This window comes from Trichophyton benhamiae, assembly GCF_000151125.1.
Source record: "Trichophyton benhamiae CBS 112371 chromosome Unknown contig01293.0, whole genome shotgun sequence".
Taxonomy (NCBI): Eukaryota; Fungi; Ascomycota; class Eurotiomycetes; order Onygenales; family Arthrodermataceae; genus Trichophyton; species Trichophyton benhamiae.
This window is the reverse complement of record NW_003315113.1, coordinates 1,553,701-1,570,041: the sequence shown is the minus strand read 5'-3', so window position 1 is coordinate 1,570,041 and position 16,341 is coordinate 1,553,701. Positions and strand designations below refer to the sequence as shown.

General features: G+C 52.7%; 6 protein-coding genes across 6 annotated transcripts; 1 reads left to right on the top strand and 5 right to left on the bottom strand.

The window, feature by feature from the left end:
* Positions 1-82: 82 nt before the first annotated feature.
* On the bottom strand, positions 83-6,228 carry ARB_04517 (PHD finger and BAH domain protein (Snt2), putative; the record flags this gene model as incomplete). The annotated part of the gene is made up of 3 exons (XM_003017589.1): positions 83-4,169; positions 4,336-5,905; positions 5,988-6,228. 3 exons carry the CDS (start codon positions 6,226-6,228, stop codon positions 83-85), a joined length of 5,898 nt encoding a protein of 1,965 aa, XP_003017635.1.
* Positions 6,229-6,887: 659 nt separating this feature from the next.
* ARB_04516 (uncharacterized protein) lies at positions 6,888-7,306 on the bottom strand (the record flags this gene model as incomplete). The annotated part of the gene is made up of 2 exons (XM_003017588.1): positions 6,888-7,076; positions 7,235-7,306. 2 exons carry the CDS (start codon positions 7,304-7,306, stop codon positions 6,888-6,890), a joined length of 261 nt encoding a protein of 86 aa, XP_003017634.1.
* A 435-nt stretch (positions 7,307-7,741) lies between these two features.
* ARB_04515 (endosome-associated ubiquitin isopeptidase (AmsH), putative) lies at positions 7,742-9,583 on the top strand (the record flags this gene model as incomplete). The annotated part of the gene is made up of 2 exons (XM_003017587.1): positions 7,742-7,855; positions 7,931-9,583. 2 exons carry the CDS (start codon positions 7,742-7,744, stop codon positions 9,581-9,583), a joined length of 1,767 nt encoding a protein of 588 aa, XP_003017633.1.
* Positions 9,584-9,777: 194 nt separating this feature from the next.
* On the bottom strand, positions 9,778-11,274 carry ARB_04514 (tubulin-specific chaperone c, putative; the record flags this gene model as incomplete). Its single annotated transcript, XM_003017586.1, has 4 exons — positions 9,778-9,984; positions 10,099-10,833; positions 10,918-11,078; positions 11,148-11,274. The coding sequence occupies 4 exons, from the start codon at positions 11,272-11,274 to the stop codon at positions 9,778-9,780; spliced, it is 1,230 nt and encodes a 409-aa protein (XP_003017632.1).
* Positions 11,275-12,127: 853 nt separating this feature from the next.
* Positions 12,128-14,562, bottom strand: ARB_04513 (uncharacterized protein; the record flags this gene model as incomplete). The annotated part of the gene is made up of 2 exons (XM_003017585.1): positions 12,128-14,293; positions 14,443-14,562. The coding sequence occupies 2 exons, from the start codon at positions 14,560-14,562 to the stop codon at positions 12,128-12,130; spliced, it is 2,286 nt and encodes a 761-aa protein (XP_003017631.1).
* A 1,197-nt stretch (positions 14,563-15,759) lies between these two features.
* Positions 15,760-15,933, bottom strand: ARB_04512 (uncharacterized protein; the record flags this gene model as incomplete). Its single annotated transcript, XM_003017584.1, has 1 exon — positions 15,760-15,933. The coding sequence occupies one exon, from the start codon at positions 15,931-15,933 to the stop codon at positions 15,760-15,762; it is 174 nt and encodes a 57-aa protein (XP_003017630.1).
* Between the last annotated feature and the right edge of the window lie 408 nt (positions 15,934-16,341).

Here is a 16,341-nt window from a genome sequence, read left to right as displayed (position 1 = left end):
CATAAACGTGAACACCTGGAGCTAGACATGATAAAGAGGAAAAGGAAAAGCAAATGAAACCGGGGTGGGGGGAGGAGGGAAATTAAAGAAGTAAGTTTTTCAATGATGGACTCGCACTCGCTGCTGAACCAGATGTCGGCGCTGATTGCGGTTGCATACTGCCCATGGAACCTTGACGACCCATACTCTCTGATCGTGGTCGTGCTGGAGTAGCAGCCGGGCCTGCCGTGGGCGAGGGGTCAGCTTGACTCTGAGACTGAGGTGGTTGCGGCTGGTGGGGGTCCAAACTTCTTCGTGCGGCCGAGGGAGAAGAGAGATTTGGTTTTGGTTGAACAGGCCTGTCGATGGGGAACATTCGGGGTGGATGAGAGCCCGGAAGTGGTGTGCGTGAAGGAGGTGGTGGCGGGGAGAAGTGCATGGGGCCAGGGCCAGGAGCGGGGCCTGGGCCTGTGCCAGGTGTAGATGGGCCTGGACCCGGGCCAGGGTATGGTGTGTTTGCGCCGGATGGGTGGGGCGCAATTGGTCCATAGGGGTATTGGTGTGGCGGTGGAAGGGATGGTGGAGGAGGCGGAGGACCACCATTCGCGAAGGGCGGTGGATGATGTGCGTGTTGATGGTGCGGATGCTGATGGTGTTGATGCTGATGATGCGGGTGCGGGTGCGGATGCGGATGTTGTTGGTGATGTGGATGAGGATGTGGTAAGGCTGGGGGCGGAGGGGGAGGATACCCGTTCATTCTACCCTGAGCATGTGGCGGGGGAGGAGGGCCCTGATGGAATGGAGGTGGTGGGGGTGGAGGAGGACCAAGCTGCACACCATTAGGAGCAGGAGATATTCCTTTACGATGTAAATATTCGGCTGGTGGTCGCTGTTCATATTCCGGCCCTGGAGCAGGAGCAGGTCCAGGTCCAGGTCGCCATTCAGGAGCTCCATGGGGGTGCGTCAGGGGCGCAAGAGGGGGGACATGGCTAGGGCCATGCGCTTGAACAGGCTGAGCGTGAGGAGAAGACGCATAGCCATTCCTATGAAACTCAGGGAGACGAGGTTGACCCATTTCACGATCACGGTCAGGCGGGCCATAAGAGACTGGTGGCAGCGGTGCAAGCACAGGCGTGAGGGTAGGCGGAGTGTGGTGTTTCTTGAGATGGCATTTATGACACTCGTACACGTTGCGCTCGGGTATATCGCCATTTGTATCATTGGTGTGGTGCATCGAGGTAGGCCATCTGATCAGATCCAGTGGTCCTAGACCGTTGACGGGCTGCTGTTGATGCGGTGGTTGATGCGGTTGCGCGCGGCGCCACCACTTCGGGCTAGCAACAGACTGGCATCTGAAGCATTTCTTCGGAATGTCGTCCTTCCCCTGCCCGGTACTGCCCTGCTCGACGTCCCCTGTACCATTAACTTCATCATGCTGGTGTTGCCCCTGTCCTGGACTCGCCGTCGTCGCTGTACTTGGTCCCACACCGTTCGTCATCGCAGCCGCAGTCGCACGCTTACCAGCGCCGGATGGCGAGGAGTGTTGGACATATGCCGCCTTCCTCGCTGTCCCCGTAAGCGTAAGATCAGCCTGCTTGAACGTCCTAGCATATATTTGCAGGGCATTCCCTTCCGTCGAACCCTTCGATTCACCCATCTCATGGACTATGGTCTGCACATTATGGTGCGGACACCATATCGCTGGTGCAACAACACCCGTTTCCTCGCCCATGGTCGCAGTTGAAACAACGTCTTTCCTACTACTCTTCACCGGCGTGATGTCGAATCCCATGTTATATCCTGCCTGATGGGCACATCCAACATGAAACCGCGCATTACACGTTGAAGCCCGACACGAGACACAAGCGCCATTTTCCGTTTTGCATATCTTGCATCGGTCCTTGAAGCTTTCCTGCGGTATCGACTCAATACCCTCAGCGGGCTCAAGGTCTTTGGCACTGCCGAATTTGATTTCGGGAAACCATATGGCGCAGATGACATGTACCCAATTGTTACCTGCGGTACGCTTGAGAGGTTCTCGGGGTCCCACTGGTTTGCCTGCTGCTTCTTGACGTTGGCGATAGAGCTTGATCGCTTCGTTGACCATCTCGCGCTCCAGGCGCTCCTTTTCACGTTCTCGTTCGGATTTTTTCTTGTGAGTTGTTTTGGGCGGTTCCATGAGTTCGTGCTCCGTCTCGGTGACGGGACAGAGAACGCATTCGTATGATGTGGAAACAGTCGGGTTCCGGTCATTGGCGCACATGTCGCATATCCATTTTGTTGCAGGGCGGGAAGCATCGATTCCATAGCAGTCCCTGTGGACTGTGAGGCGGCAGTCTCGGCAGGATAGGTGCTGGTCGCCCATGGGATCCATCTTTTTGCATACAGCACAGGGCAGGACTTTGGGTCGAGGCGGTTCCGGTGCCAGTGGCGGAGGAGCTTCCTGCACAGCCTTCTCAGCTGCCCTCTTCCTGGATGACGTTTGCTGCTGCTGCTGCTGTTGGGGCGGCGGAGGAGCAGGCGGAGGGGCATCAGCCATGACGGCGTTGGCAGCGTTTGCATCTTTATCAGCTGTCTTGGTCTTCTTCTTGGCTGGCTGCTGATGTTGATGATGTTGGTTTTGTTGTTGTTGGGGTTCGGGTGGATTGCTTGCGGCTTCCTTGACCACTTCTGTAGTAACGTGTACTCCGATCGAAGCTGCTATAGTGGCGGTGGTTTGGTTGATCCTCACATCCGACTCGGAGGTGGTAAGGAGCTGAGACAATAATCCCTCATCATACTTTCGACGCCACGACTTATTCCCACCCTGCGAGATGCGCTTCGCGATCTCATCAGGGTCTTCCCAATGAATTCCATACTTTCGCCAAAGAACGGCGCAACGCTGACAGAGGGAGACGGTCAGCCGGTTGCCCTTTTCGCGCTTCCCGGACTGTTCGGCCGGCACGGTAAAGCCAGGTGGGACGGCGGGAGCTCGTCTCCAGCGCTTAGAAGAGCGGGTATTGCAGAATTTACAAGTGAATCCCCTGCGTTTCTCCATGGCCTTGTCATTGTCGAATGCAGAGTCGTCATAGTCGTCGGCAACATCGTCTAGCAGCTTTGCAGCACTGTCAGCCTTCTTGGCCAGTTTCTTACCCTTTCTGTCCTCGTAGTTGCCCCAGATCTGGCGTCCCTTGGGGGTCTTCTTCCACATGTAGTAGAACCGCACGATGTGACGGTGCTTGACGGTGCCGACATGTTTGGTGATACTCCGCAGCTCAGAGCCGTACTTGGCTACTCCAGCCTCGAACAGCTTTACCTCTTCGGGTTTGAGGTATGGCTCCTTCAGGTCGTTGTATCTATGCAGTGCCTTGAGCCGGGCAAGAGCAGGCTCGACATTAAAGTTCTCTTCGTACAGCAGTGCCAGGGCTTTGTCGAGGTAGTTTGTGGAGTAGTCCGGGATCCCTTTAGAAGTGGCCACTTCCTTGGCCTTGTCCATATATTCGTCGATGAATTTTTCCCTCTCTTCGACGGAGAGATGTGAGCCTGGCGCATCATCTTCTCCCCTGGCGGATGACAGCTGTGAAGGATCTGGCATCTTAAACTGGAGTTCGGCTGTATGAAACTTCTTCCCGTCCACGGTGATGGGCTCGTCCTCGCCACGGGCGATATAACCAGGGGGCACCTCCTGTACCCACTTTGGGCGCGACGCCCGCTCGGCACGATCTGCCTCCTGTGCGGCCAGGGCTTCCTTGGACAACTTGACCTCCTTCTTGGGCCCCGACCGGACGTACTTTCTCTTTGTCTCCGCGGGTTTGAAGTACTCGACCGGGTGGCCATACCAAGGCACGACGTTGGCCTGATGTCGGCTGCCCAACCGGGAACTGGCACGCGGGTAAATGCGATCGTCGTAGTCAAGCGCATCCTCCACGCGGCAATGGATGCCCAGATAGCGAAACTGCCATAGTTTGGCCTGGGAGATCTGCTCTGCTGTCGCCGGTTTGAGCGCATGTTGTTGTTGTTGTTGTTGTTGCTGCTGCTGTTGCTGCTCATTTGCCGGGCTACTCCGCTGGGTCGCAGCTGCTGTGTCTGCATCGGCAGAAGGCTGCTCCTCTTCTTCCTCTTCGACTAACTCGGGCTCTGTGTCGTTGTTTGTGCGCGACTCGCCCACCATGGGCGTGTTCCTAGCCTCGAGCTTCTTTTCCTGGGCTCTGCTGCACGGGCCACACGCCCAAGCGAATCCTCTGGCTGGCTTCTTCTGCAGCACCGGCCGGACACAGAGCATGTGGTATGTGTTATGGCACACCGCGCAGTCCACCGAATCATTACTACACACGTTAGCATACATAATACATTGTATATGGAAGAAGAGAGACCTACTTTGCAGCGTATTGTTGGCACTTTTTGCATGTCTTGACGGCACTGGTAAGCTCCTTTCTGCGGCCAATCTCGACCAAGACGTACTTCCATCGCTCGTCGAGAACCTGCTTGACATGCTGGGGCACGTTGATGACATGGCTGGTGGGAATAACATCATAGTACCGGTGGATGTAGCGGTCGTACATGCGCTCGAACCAGAAGCAGTCCTTTGCCTTCATGTACTGGTCCCAGTTTGCGATTTCGGTGCGGTGCTTGATGGTACATTTGCCGCGTAGCGACGTGAGTGGACAGGCGTCTGAGTGCATGGAGGCAAAGACGACTCGGAGGTCGTTGGTCTTGCGCTGGATGTCACGCGGCCGGTAGTACCAGTTTACGCGGACACTCTCAATGGGGCCTGATGGGTTGTCCTTTGACGGGAGAAACTCCATGATCCGCGCGAGGTAGTACGGCTCTCCTGGGGGCTCACATATCAAATATACGTGGTCTATGTCTGTGTTAGTACATGCATGAAAAGATAATATATATATATATATATAAATGCGGGAAAAAAAAAAAAAAAAAAAAAAAAAAAAAAAAAAAAAAAAAAAAAAAAAAGCGTAATAGACGTTACCATTTGGGGCGAGGAGGGTGCCATCGTCTGCCTTTAGCTTGCCGTTTCTGAGCATGGCTCGAGAGGAGCGAAAGGTCATCATAGAAGTGGTGACGGCCTCTTCTGAATTGCGCGAACCAGCGGCAATGAAGCGCTTGTTGGGGTGTCCACCCCCATTGGCCGGGACGACATTCTGCACAGTGGTGCTGGATCCGGGCTGCTTCCGCTTCTTCGACGAGACGACAACGGTGTTTGGGTTTGCGGAGAAAGTCGATGTGCCAGGAATGGCCGAAGTAGAGGCGGTGGTAGTGGTGGTGGTAGTGGTGCTGGCCGTGCTGGCGGAGGCCGCATGGCCATGGCTATCGGAGTTTTTGTCTCTGGCTGCGGCAGTCCCATTGCTAGCTGCGGCGGCGGCAGCTCTGCGCGTGCTCATGCCGGGCGGTCTCTCGCTGTTGGAGGCTGGCGAGGCGATACGTGTGTTGCTGGAAGAGGAAGAAGTCGTCTGGGCCGCGGCGTCCCTGTCCTTTGGCTTGCGGCCCGGGGTGCCTTTGGCCGTGGAGTTGGAAGTAGCACCAGCACCAGCGCCGGCCGCCGCAGAAGCAGAGACCGGGGCCAGCGGCCGCTCGAGCTCAGCATCCAGCTCTGTGTCTTCGGCATAGTTGATACGGGGCCTGTTTCGCGAGCGAGTGCTGTAGGGAGCGGGAGCGGGAGCAGGTGTGGTGGCACTGGACGCGGTCTCTGAAGAAACGGCCTCGCCCACGTCTCCTCTGTCCCTGTCCTTGGACCTGTCCGCTGCAGCTGCGGCCATGGCTGTAGTGTTCGCAGCAGCAGCAGCAGAAGAAGAAGAAGAAGAATAAGTAGTAGAAGTAGAAGAAGTAGCAGGAGGAGCCGTGGTTGTGGTTGTGGTTGTGGTGGTGGTGGTGGTGCTGGTATCTCGATCTCGTCCGCGGTGCTGGGCAGCAGCAGCCGCCATGGGATTTCCTGCAAGTTAGATAACTAGTCAAGACGGCGAGACGGAGGAGCAGCCTCAGGCGCAACCTATGGCCGTGAGGGATGCATCCACCGTGGGCAGGAGACGCAGACAGGCAGAGCAAGCACGCAGGGGAGAGGAGGAGGTAGAGGTGTAGCAAAGCAGGAGAAGAGAAGAACAGTAGAACAGTAGATGCAGAGAGCAGGAGGAGGAGGAGGAAGAGAGAGCGAGATTCTTTTGGTGTGTCTTGTGTCTTGTCTGGGCCTAAACTAAACTTAAGGCGGATTTTCGCTGGGTCTTGGGGGGGGTTCGGGGGGCAGATGGGATGGCCCATGGAGCGGGCTTCGTTTCTTTTCTTCTTCCTGCAGAGATAACCTACTGTCTACCAGCAGATAGCCAGACAGCCAGACAGCCAGACAGTCAGTCAGAGAGCAGAGAGCAGAGAGCAGAGAGGCGGAAGATAGACAGGGGAGTCCAGGACGGGCAGCAGCGCAGAGGGCCAGGAGACGCCAAGTAGTGACACAGGAGACTCTCTCTCTCTCTCTAGTTACTCTTGCTGTTACTCTTACGGGGTACTCTTGCTCTCTCTGCTGCTGCTGCTACTACCAACTCCCCTGTTACTCTCTCTTGGTTACGGAGTATTTGTCTACCATGTATCTATAGCCCCCGTCAGTCCTTTGCTTCTCATACAATCGAGGACTCTTGTATATCAACTCCCAAAAGGGCCACCTGCTGCCGCCCATTGACCAGTAGCAAACCCCCGTCCCCGAATATCTCACGACGGGGGCAGCCAGGACGGCCAGGACGGCCAGGGCCGCGGTGCTGCGTCTGCTTCCCCCAGATATGCAACTAACTGCGGCACTCCATAGTCGACGGCGGGCTGACTGGCTGACCAGCTACGCTGCTAGCTCCCAGCCAACTCCTTTCATGCTTTCATCCGGTTCATCCGCTGGTCCCTTCCCTCCTCCTGATAAACCATGATCTGAGTCCAAGTTAACTAGTCAACCCTTTCGTCTGCGTCTTGGTCTTCCTCTCTGCTGCTTTCTCCGTCTTTTTTCTCGTCATCATCGACTCGTCTCGCCACTCACGTCGCTGCGTTTTTTGCTTATTCTGCCTTTTTTTTTTCTCCCTCCTCTTGTTTTTTTCTTCTTCCGTCATTGCTTTTTCTTCGTCTTCCTTTCGCTGGTAAGTTCAACTGGCCGGTTAGAAAGTTACCACCAGTCGGACTGCACCTTGTCCAGTATTATTTTATTGGCTCTGCCGCACCGCAAGCGAAGAGAGAAACAGCAGACATCGCAGTAGCAACAGGGCCAGTACGGAAGTATACACAGTAGATATACAGCATCGCCGCTCGTCTCTTCTCTTTCTCTTTCTCTTCTCTTCTTCTCGCCGTCTCTCTTCTCCACGGTCATCCTCGCCGTCGCCAACTTTCTTATATCAACTTCGACGTCGTCTCCGTCCTTTCCCTTTTTGGTAGTCTTGACGTGCCGCGTTAAAGCTTATGTAATGATCTGCTTGCCGCTTTAAGCCAACCTTCCAACGACTTCAAGAAAAAAAAAGACGAAGAAGAAGAAGAAGAAGAAGAAGACGGCAGAAGACGACAAGGAAAGACGATAGAAGACAAGACGCAGGATGGAAGACGAAGACAGGTTGATGCTCAGGACGGCATGGCTTCCTTCTTCTTGCTGCCCTTCTGTGCTTCCTACAGCTTACTTCGCCCTGACTTAAGAGCCCGCCTGCTAACGATCCCCCCCACAGCCTCAAACCACCATCTCCACCTCCGCCAGACAGTGACAAGAAGTTAGAAGTAACAGAGACGAGCAGACCTAGTGCCAGAGACAGTCGCCATGCTGCCGCCTTTGACCGTCGAGCAGATAGCTCGGCAGGCCGGCCAGTACGAGTTCGATCCCCAGGTGCCTCTTCGCTACTGGCTTCGCTCCGCCGGCTTGCTTGTCAAAGAGGTAGGCAGCCCTCCTCCCCCCCTGGCGCCATCAACCTATTCCACCTACCACCGCCTCTAACAGTGTTTACAACAGGCTCGAATATACGAACAAGAGGGCAACGACCAGCAGGCCTACCTCCTTCTCTTCAGACACGCCCAGCTCGTCCTCATCAACCTCACTGCCCACCCCGACGCCCGAGACCCAAAGAACAAACAAGGGCTCGCCGCCGCAAAGAAGGAAGTCCAGGCTTCACTCAACAAGCTGGAGATACTCAAACCCCGGATCCGCAGGCTATACGACCGATACCAGGAGCTCCAGCAGCGCAGTCAGGCTGAGAACCATGCTGCGGCCACTACCACTGCATCTACAATGGAGGATCACACCGCAACCACCTTCTCCGATCTAGATGCTACCATTCAAAGCGCAACCACAGTGCAAGACCCAGCGCTGGCAGGCCGACCAGAGGCACTGCAGGCTGCTGAAAACAGAGACTTTGCCGTCAGACTGGCCCAGAGCGAATTCAGGCGCAGAGCCTTTGCGCGTGGAGATGCCAGGCGGCCGTCATATGCCAGCTCCGAGGCCAGTGTTAGTACCGCCAACACCGCCAACACTACCAATACTGCCAAGATGGAAGGAGATGTGCTCGCAAGGAGGCTACAGGAGGTCAGATCCATGCTCAGCAGCGGCCTATCAAAGTCTAATACTGTTTCTTCTTCCTCTCCTACCTCGAGATCGCCCACTCTCATGCCTATAGAGCAGCATCTCTCCGGATACAGATACCCTTCTATCCCAAGACAGAGCTATCAACACCATCATACCAGTTCCCACTCTCCTATCCGTCCCCCAAAGATCGAACAGGCACCACCAGTCCCAGGAAAGACACCAGCCATACCCGCTAAGATACCCGACTCTGACATCACCTCCTCCTCCTCCTCCTCCACCGCTGCATTAACTACTTCTCTTCTTCCCCCACTACCAAGCAAAGTACCCCCCTTACCTCCCAGGGCAGGCTCAGTAACTCCTTCGCCCTCACACACCCCTACTCACTCACGCTCCAACACCCGCACCCTTCTCTCTTCTCCTCCAAAGCTACCATCCAAACAACCTCCCACCCCAGACACAGAGAAGGACATCCTCCACCCCTCAACATTCACCTTCAAACCATCCTCCTACCTCGAAAATGGTACTCCTCTCCGCACAATCTTCATCTCTCCTGATCTACGTACCCAATTCCTCTCCCTCGCCGCCCCCAACACTGCCGCTAACCTAGAGACATGCGGCATCCTAGCGGGCACCCTCATATCAAACGCATTTTTTATTTCGCGGCTTATCATCCCAGAGCAAGAATCTACCCCAGATACATGCGAAATGCTCAATGAGGCTGCTATATTCGAGTACTGCGAGGCAGAAGATCTCATGGTTCTAGGCTGGATCCACACTCACCCGACACAAACTTGTTTCATGAGTTCAAGAGACCTGCATACCCAGTCCGGCTATCAAGTAATGCTGTCAGAAAGTATTGCCATTGTCTGTGCACCCAGCCACGAGCCGAGCTGGGGTGTTTTTCGATTGACGGACCCCCCGGGCCTGAAGTCAGTGTTGAACTGTACTCGGCCTGGCTTGTTCCACCCCCACGACGAGACAAATATATATACCGACGCCCTGCGGCCAGGACATGTGTTTGAAGCGAAAGGTCTAGATTTTGAGACTGTTGACTTACGACCATCGACATCGTCACAGAAATGATTCTTTCTTTTTTCTTTTCACATCTCAATTCCTTACTTCATTATGCGTGTATTCATTAATAATAATAATAGACCTTGCTTTCACAGCTTTCAACAAAAAAAACCATACCAAGTCTATGCTTTGACCGCCCCTTGCCTCCCTGCTATAACACCTTTCAATGCATAATCTACAAGGCATGATGATCCAGAGCCAGCCTAATTAGCAAGACCAGTCACGCCCGTCTTCTCCAGGATCTCTGTCAGCTTCATTCCGCGCTTATCCCCCAGTAGACGGCCCCACACATGGTCCTCAACTGTATCCTCGTCCTCCAACACGCTCCAGTTCGGACTAGGCCCAGGCTTCAACCAATTGAAATCTTCTACAAGAGACCATTTATCTGCTTGCTTTCCGTTCTGGGCAGACTATCGTCATTAGCACACATAACCAACCAAAATATACACACAACACAACATAAATAAGAAGCAGAAAGTAGAATGTAGAGGAAAAGCATAACGCACCGAGCCGGAAGTACTCACGAACGCCTCTGGGAGCGGACTAAACTTGATATCCACACATCCCTCTATAATCGGGTTTGTGGCACAGCTCAAATAAACAACTACGTTATTGCAATCGTGCATTCGGAATTGATGGCATGTGACCACCACCACCGAGTCAATAACATCACTAATGAACGCTGGCCCGTCGACCTTGCCGAATATCGCTAGACTATCACACGAGTCGCGGAATATACAGGTGGAAAACGACCGGCCCAGCTCGGGAATCGACGACATATCGATGACAGATTTCTGGACACTGCTTACGGAGAGGGATGCGTTCCGCAGAGGGGCTGAGCTAGGTAAGGTGGCATGTGAGTTTTCGATATCGCTGAATGATATCACTTGTGCAGCTGGTAGTTGTGATTCAGATCGTTGCGGTTGGAGCTGCTCTTTCTCCTCCTGCTGCTGCTTCTCCTGTTCCTTTACTGCTTGCTCCTCCTGCTGTGTTTCTTTCTTCCCTTCGTCCACTGCCGTCAATGGTTCAGGTTCCATGTTGTCAGTAACTTTTTCGTGACTGACTAAGGCAACGCGTGTGGTTGGTTCCGGACTTGGGTTCGGAGCCGTTGTTTGAGGTGTTTCGGGGGTATCTTGCATCACTTCATCAGTCGTGTTCAGGACAGGAGTGGGTTGGCGGGACCGCTTGAACGCGAATCGTTTGCGCGGAGCAATTGCCTCCTTTGCATCGGCGAATTTTTCCTGAAGCGCCTTTATAGCCTATTACATCGTGAATACACCCTGAGTATTAGCTCTCACACGATGAAGATATTTGTATTAACGGTTTGATTCCTAGCAACATACCGAGGCGTATGCCCGCTGATCGTAACTGGGTATATAAGTGGATGCATCTTTGACTTCATCTGACAACCGTGAAATGTCCGCCAAACAATAATCAGCAGCACTGGCTTGTTCACCCCCTGCTGTAGGCGTGGTGTGAAGCTTGGTGATTCTTGCTTCTACCTCTGTACAAATAGAAAGTTTAGTTCACTGATGGCGAATATTAAGAAATCAATGGTTCTAGTTTGACGTACTAGTCACTTCCTCCTGGAAATACCTGAAGAATTTGTCGTTTGTGGATTGCTCTGGTTTGTTGTGGTCAGTGGCGTCTCCGCCAGCGTCCTGGACAAGGCATCCCTCTTCCGTATCCTTTGATAGCATTGCTGATGGTATCTATAATACTGTTGGATATATCCAATGGGCTTACACGCGTGGGTCGTGCGCACAGATTGTGTGTTATTGTGACGGCAAGCCAAGGGGGCAACAGCTGGTATATGGGTGAAAAAATTTGACTTCGAGTAACTACGTCATAGGCCAAATCCCAGTCCTATTCAGCACCGAAGCTAGTATGCAGTGATCGTAAAATCCCTTGAGAGGCGTTTATTCAATGGAAATATACTGTCCTTTGGGTATCGGTAGTGAACTGTAGTCAGAAATGCTCAGGGGTCGAGGTTGCTCTTTCACAGCTCTGGCAAAAGGAAAGACTTCGACGTTTCTTTCTGCGCAAGAGCCCCACTTTGGATGGTGACGCAGGGGCCAGGTAGACAGCGTCTAAATAAGGTTATTACTAATCACGCTTTGTTTTTCTCGTTTGACTTGAACTTCATCTAAGCAAGCACAGAGTACGTCGAGGGAGATAAGAGCAGAGAGAGTAATGCCAGTAGAATACATTATCGTGAATATCAAGACAAACGCGTCTGTTCTACAGAGCTATGTGTACATCCTCAAAACAGACCTCAGCGCCCATTCACCGTACAATTTATAAAACAAGGTTCAAGATATCAAACGACTGACCGAAACGAGAGGACTCCAGGGTATCATGATGCAACAAAGGAAAATGTCTATAGCGAGCAGTATGTGATCAGAGATGAAATGAAAAAAAATGACTGAAAGCAAATGAATCCGGCTGGAAAAGCAGGGGACGAGGTGTGACGTATGTATAAATGGGAAATTATTAAACAGTGTATATGAGACAAGAGGATATTGTTTGAAAGAAGAGAAAATGTAGTGTCTCCTACTCCTCGAGTAAGGATTCCTGTAGCAGGTCGTGATTGAGGTTTTCTGGATGAAGTGACACTGGCGCGGGGGGAGGAGGGCGTAGGCCAAGTATAGGGCCGCTCTGGTTAACGCCTGGCGGTCTTGGCACCAAAGACCCTACTGTCAGTGAAGAAGCGGTGCTGCCCGGTTCATCCACCGTGTTTGTGGACCACTTTTCTCGAACCCAGCTGCCCATGCGCTTTCTAATGCCAATAGCTCGAGCAGATGCTCCGGTCTTTGAGGGTACGGTAGACTCTGACGATGCCGAAATGGTGGAAGCGGCATCGCTGTGGATTTGAGAGGCACTGTCAGATACAACACGGAGACTTCCTCTCGTATTGGAGGATACCACAGAAGTAAGTAAGGAAACCGAAGTTTGCTCTCCAGTCAAAGATGCTTTGGGTACAATCGCATTTGTCTTTGATATTATTGGCGAGGGAGATGGCAACATGATGCTGGTATTCGAGACGCGCTTTGGAGGTCTTGGGAAGAAACTTGGATTGCCTCGTAAGGCTAAGGCGGGGTGTTTGCTTGTCGTATGTAAATCCATGCCAGAGACGGACAAAAGACTCTCATGGGAATTAGATCGATGAAGTTGACGAGAAATTTTGGGTGACTGAATCGGGGTACTGGTATGGAATTCCAGAGCATCACCAAGCGGCTGAATAGATAAGTTAAGGTTTTGCGTCACTTCATCACCAGGTCCACTAGGTGAATCATTGCACTTCGATGAGCCAATGCCTTCGCCGTCATGCTCTCGTTGCGAGTTACGTCCTTTCTCAACAATACCGTTTTCTGCTCCATTGCACTCGACCGGTTGGTTCACATCGTTGTCAGGCTGTGTACCAGCTAGCCCTTCAACTGAGAGCAGAGACGATTCAGCCTTATCTAGCTCGTCAGTTTCATTAATAGAGCGGAAAGAGGCATCTGAAAGTCGCGGACGATGGCTCTGTTTGTTGTATCGGGGAGGCGAAAATATTACGCTCTCTGGACTAGTGGGACGCGACGATTCAAAGCCCGAATCGTGGCGGTCAAAGATAGACGACGATCTATACCCGGAAAGCGGTGAGCTGGGTATCGAGGACAGGGCAGACCCTGCTCCTGGTAGTGAAGATGAAGCCTGGGAAAATGCGCTAGCAACGGATGATGCTGAGTTGGTAGGCCTGTGCATGGCCTGTGACATTGGGATTGCCCGAGAGGGATTTTCGTGGAGAGTTGGGGGTAAGACGGGACGTCTTTTCCGTTGGCGCCGGTGTATGGGGGTAGATTTTTCCTTTCTCGAGGGTGTTGAAATTGGATTATGGAAATGATGGTGAACATGAATTTCCTGTGGCATTTGATCCGGTATCTTGTCTTCATCAAGTTCCTCGCTGAGGGAAACGAGATTGCCGTATGTATGCTCTTCACTCGGGACAGGGTCAAGAGGCTGATGAAGTAGAAGTTGTTCGCGTAGATATTTGACGTCCTCGTTGGAATTATGAAGCATCTCCTTCAACTCAGTAACACATTGTTGGAGACTTGCATTGTCCTTCAATATGTCCCGTACAAAATGAGAGACCACATTCGTCCCGGTTCCGTTCCGCGATAGCGAAGCAGTAGCCGCGGCACCTTTGATCCGACCGGCAGCCGTATCCAGCTCTCTTTCCACCATACGTCTCCTTTCTAGCCTTCCGATAAGCTCGACATGTCGCTCACGCTCTTTTCGAGCTTCCCTCTCTATCCGATCTACTTGATCATGAAGATCCCCGAGCGCACACTCAGCTTTCCTCCATCTTTGGATTGCCACACTCTCACTTTCTTGGGTCAGGATGAGAGTATCCTCCAGCTTGGCCTGCTCGTTCTCGAGCTGAAGTAGTTGCTCCTCCAACTGCTCAACACGTTTGGTAGAAGATGATAATCGCCTGACTTCCAACTGGGTACTCTGCAACGTAGTGGTCAAGGTTCTAACCTGCGCATCCGACTCTATCAGCAGCTGGTTCAACTTTTCCAGCTGGTCGAGCAGGCCACGGTTCTCTTCCACGATCCGCGCATTTTCGGCTTCGGTCTCTTTCTTGCTCGTTTGCAGTTTCTCCATCTCTGCGGTCATCCGGTCCCGAGTGCTCTCAGCTTCGATTTTGTAGGATTCATGACGGTCAAGTAGGGCCTATATACAACCGAAAACGGGAGGAAATGTTAGCAGGGATCCAATATATCTAAATATTCAGACTTCAGAGGAGTGTAGGGTTGATATATATTTCGAGTGGCCAAAAATGATTCGTCCAACAGGGCCAACAAGGCAGCCTGCATGCGTACCTGACCAAGCCGTGCAGCAGTTTCCACATCCCGTTCCAACTCAGCCAGAGCAGCTGAATTATGCTCAAGATACGCACAGTCACCCCTCCCACAACAACATTCTAATTTCGACGCAGGCATCTTGGAACGCGGGAGCGTTCATGAAAATCAAGCAAGGCTCTTCGTATCAGGGGCGAAGCTGAGGTCTCGGCCTACTAGCATTTCGCGAGGGAGCTAGCCGTACGGTGGAGAAGCCCGAAGGAGAGTCGATACCACCAGAGTAGAGGTGAGATACCGGTTCTCTCTCTTCCCCAGAGTCACTAGTCGAGGGTGTTGTCGGTGATTCTTGCTTCCACGTCCACGCTGGTCAACTTTCTTCTCTCTTGCGGGCGGATGATGAAATGGTGTCAGGTGCAAGCCAATAATGGGAATAATAGTGGTGGCGGGGGAAAGGCCCTCGGGACAACGCGTAAACGACCAGTAAGGGCGTCGAGCTCCGTGTCGATGTGCCAGGCGAAAAGGAGGCTAAGGGATCTGCGTCAATAATAGTGAAGTCGCTATAACTATCATCAGCTCCGTCAAAGGCTCTTCTTACATGTGCTGCGTCTCATCGGCTATCCCTGTCTGGCCCAGAGAGCGTGCTCGTGGGCCGACGATTTACGGTTACAGCGTGCTACGTATGCTCAATATTAGAGCTAAATCAAGCAGATACCAATATTTAGTATGTGATATGCGCATTTCACCATTGTCTGCGACGGTATGAGCGATTTGTCCGCCTCGTATTGCCGTGTCTTTTTGATTACTCAATCGGCGTTGGAAAAAACCGAGTCTCATATGTAGCCGTGGCTTGAATGTGAGAGAGCATACGGAGTGTCATTCCCTGCGTTAGCAAGCTCATCGTATATCCCAGTGGGAAAAGAGTAGTCGGGACGTATACATGTGTACCCAGTGCCCGATGACCATTGAACAGCAGTCGTAAATGTGACAGAGGCTGGATCTCTTATTCTATGTATACAATGTCTAAGTGGAGATTAGATATCAGTTGGGAGTCGGTATCCCAATGTCACTGTGGTATGAGGGATCGTTGATAGCACAGGGCCCGAAACTATGTCAATGTGGCTCCTTCGAGTCCGTTGGGAACGAGCGCAGAGAGTGAGTCAATGCTCTTGCCCGTCAACTCGACTAGTTATCGATCCATCTGATATGAGCGGGCGTTGTGGAACAGAGACCAGCTCGAAGGACTGAGAAGATCTAGCATGCTATTTATTCTCACATCCTGTTGTATCTCGCAATGTACCCGGGAGGAGTGATCCGGAGAGGATCTATGTCGCTAGAATCCTATGTCTGCTGGTTTGCGCCCTTATTTCCGGTTATATTAAGCGGCGGAACACTGTCTGAGACGCTTTGAATCTTCTTATACTCCTCCTCAAGGCGTCTCTGCATCTCGAAATCAGCCTGTCGTTCTCGTTTGATTCGCTGCTGCTCCATATCTCGCTCAACCCCGGCATGCATTGCCTATCGGAGAGAATATTAGCCGCTTCCTCAGCCTTCAAGACAGCAGAGAACAGTCTCCCTCCTCCTTACCAATCGTTCCGATTCTTGTGACCAATGAACGAAGTAGACAATGCCCGCGGTCACAAGGGAGGTGACTCCAAGGGTGACCTTCGAAGCTCGAGACATGGTTCCTCTTCTTGTCCGGAGCCCCGTAACAGTGGAGGGAGCCCAAAGGAAGCTGGAGGCTTTGAGGCGGAGCTCGTTGAAGGGGCAAAGGAGCTTGCTCTGTCGTCACTGCACTCGACGTAAACTTGCAGACTGCAGCAACTCGGGTTTTTTGTCCAGGAACCCTTGAAGCAGTCACGTGGGCTGTCAGCTAGTGTTGGCCCGGGCGCTAGTTAGAGCGTGGTTTTAAAGCGGGAAGGG